The sequence below is a fragment of the Rhinopithecus roxellana genome, chromosome 5, assembly GCF_007565055.1.
Source record: "Rhinopithecus roxellana isolate Shanxi Qingling chromosome 5, ASM756505v1, whole genome shotgun sequence".
In the NCBI taxonomy this organism is placed as follows: Eukaryota; Metazoa; Chordata; class Mammalia; order Primates; family Cercopithecidae; genus Rhinopithecus; species Rhinopithecus roxellana.
In genome coordinates this window covers 83,273,102-83,275,553 of record NC_044553.1, presented here as the reverse complement: position 1 = coordinate 83,275,553, position 2,452 = coordinate 83,273,102, and the positions used below count along the sequence as shown (strand labels likewise).

The window sequence follows — 2,452 nt, the reverse complement described above, 5'->3', positions numbered from 1 at the left end:
TCTGGCCTGGAGAACTGCCACCAGGACGGTGAGCAGGATGGGGCGGGAAAACCACTTACTCCTGGCAGAGGAGATCTGGGGAGGCACAAGCACCGCCTCCAGAAAAATCTAGGGTCCGTGGGAAGGAGTTACAAGGAATGAGATTTCTTTTACTTCTTTTTTTTTTTTTAATTCATTGATAAAAGAGATATGTGCAATATCTAAAGTAGAAATAAGTATTAGAAAAAGGAAAAGGAATCATTTAAATCCCATATCTACTATAGGCAGTCATTGATGACATCTGGCATAATTTGTTTTCTAGGCTTAAGAAAATATACTGGGGCCAGGTGTGGTGGCTCATGCCTGTAATCCCAGCACTTTGGGAGGCCGAGACTCTGTAAGAAAGAAAGACGGGGCAGGGGGGGCGGTGGGGAAGGGAGGGAGGGAGGGAAGGAAGGAAGGAAGGGAGGGAGGGAGGGAGGGAAGAAAACATGCTGAAATCATACTGTGCATATGCATGATTTTATTGATGTGTCTGTGCTTATATAGATGTTTAGGGAGGCAGTGGAGGAGAGGGGCTAGAGGCGGACTCTGGGTACTTGGCCTGGGCTTGGATCCCAGCTCTGCCTTTTATTACCTGTATGGTTCTAAGCAAGGGATTCCACCTCCCATCCCTCAGCCTCATCTGAAAAATGAGGGTAATATTAGTGTCTACCACAGAGAGTTATTTGAGGAATAAATGAGCCAATAGTAGTTATAGACACTAAAAACAGTGCTTGTACGAACCTAAGTTACATATTTAATACATAAATAATACCATCCTTCTTTTAAGACAATAAGCATTTTACAGTGACGTCAAGAACTGTACGTAAACATCTTTCCATTGTCTGAATAAAATCCCTTCATATATTTTCCCATAGCTTATTGAGACATCCCCCAATGTGAGACATTGTGTATTTCTCATGTTTCACTCCTTACGAGTGGCGCATTTTTGATTGGTTCATTTGGATAGAGTCACAGAAGTAAAATTATTGGGTTAAAGGATGTGGACGTTGTTCTGTATTTTTTTCTTTTTCTTCTTTTCCTTTTTTTTTTTTTGAGGTGGAATTTTGCTCTTGTGGCCCAGGTTGGAGTGCAATGGCACGGTCTCGGCTCACTGCAACCTCCGCCTCCCGGGTTCAAGTAATTCTCCTGCCTCTGTCTCCTGAGTAGCTGGGACTACAGGTGCATGCCACCACGCCCATCTAATTTTTGTGGGTTTTTTTTTTTAGTAGAGACGGGGTTTCACCATGTTGACCAGGATGGTCAGGATGGTCTCTATCTCTTGACCTCATGATCCACCCACCTTGGCCTCCCAAAGTGCTGGGATTACAGGTGTGAGCCACTGCGCTACCGCCCCCCCAACTTTTCTTTTTTTTTTACATTTTAAAAAAAGTTGGCTTTGCAGACGCTGCCCGCCGAGGAAATTCTTGTAGTACTAGCCATGGTCAACCCTACCGTGTTCTTCGACATTGCCGTCGACGGCGAGCCCTTGGGCCGCGTCTCCTTCGAGCTGTTTGCAGACAAGGTTCCAAAGACAGCAGAAAATTTTCGTGCTCTGAGCACTGGAGAGAAAGGATTTGGTTATAAGGGTTCCTGCTTTCACAGAATTATTCCAGGGTTTATGTGTCAGGGTGGTGACTTCACACGCCATAATGGCACTGGTGGCAAGTCCATCTATGGGGAGAAATTTGAAGATGAGAACTTCATCCTAAAGCATACAGGTCCTGGCATCTTGTCCATGGCAAATGCTGGACCCAACACAAATGGTTCCCAGTTTTTCATCTGCACTGCCAAGACTGAGTGGTTGGATGGCAAGCATGTGGTCTTTGGCAAAGTGAAAGAAGGCATGAATATTGTGGAGGCCATGGAGCGCTTTGGGTCCAGGAATGGCAAGACCAGCAAGAAGATCACCATTGCTGACTGTGGACAACTCGAATAAGTTTGACTTGTGTTTTATCTTAACCACCAGACCATTCCTTCTGTAGCTCAGGAGAGCACCCCTCCACCCCATTTGCTCGCAGTATCCTAGAATCTTTGTGCTCTTGCTGCAGTTCCCTTTGGGTTCCATGTTTTCCTTGTTCTCTCCCATGCCTAGCTGGATTGCAGAGTTAAGTTTATGATTATGAAATAAAAACTAAATAACAAAAAAAAAAAAAAAAAAAAACAAAAACAAAAAAAAAAAAAAAAAAAAAAAAAGTTTATTTTTGGATAGAGAAACCATACAAATGGTAAAACATTCAAACAATACAAAAGGATATACAGTAAGAAGGAAGTCTTCCAGTGACTCCTGTTTCCCAGTTTCCCAACTTAGTGACACCAAAATCAGGTTCTTGTTTATGCTTCAAATGATAATTAGTACAAACAGCAGATATAGGTATGTATAACCCCCATAAAAAATGATATTCGGGTGGGCATGGTGGCTCACACCTGT

The 2,452-nt window shown here is 43.4% G+C and overlaps 1 protein-coding gene across 1 annotated transcript; it reads left to right on the top strand.

The window, feature by feature from the left end:
• Positions 1 to 1,439: 1,439 nt before the first annotated feature.
• Positions 1,440 to 2,185, top strand: LOC115897425 (peptidyl-prolyl cis-trans isomerase A). Its single transcript, XM_030929903.1, has one exon. It carries the CDS (start codon positions 1,463 to 1,465, stop codon positions 1,958 to 1,960), a length of 498 nt encoding a protein of 165 aa, XP_030785763.1. The 5' UTR covers positions 1,440 to 1,462; the 3' UTR covers positions 1,961 to 2,185.
• Positions 2,186 to 2,452: the final 267 nt, after the last annotated feature.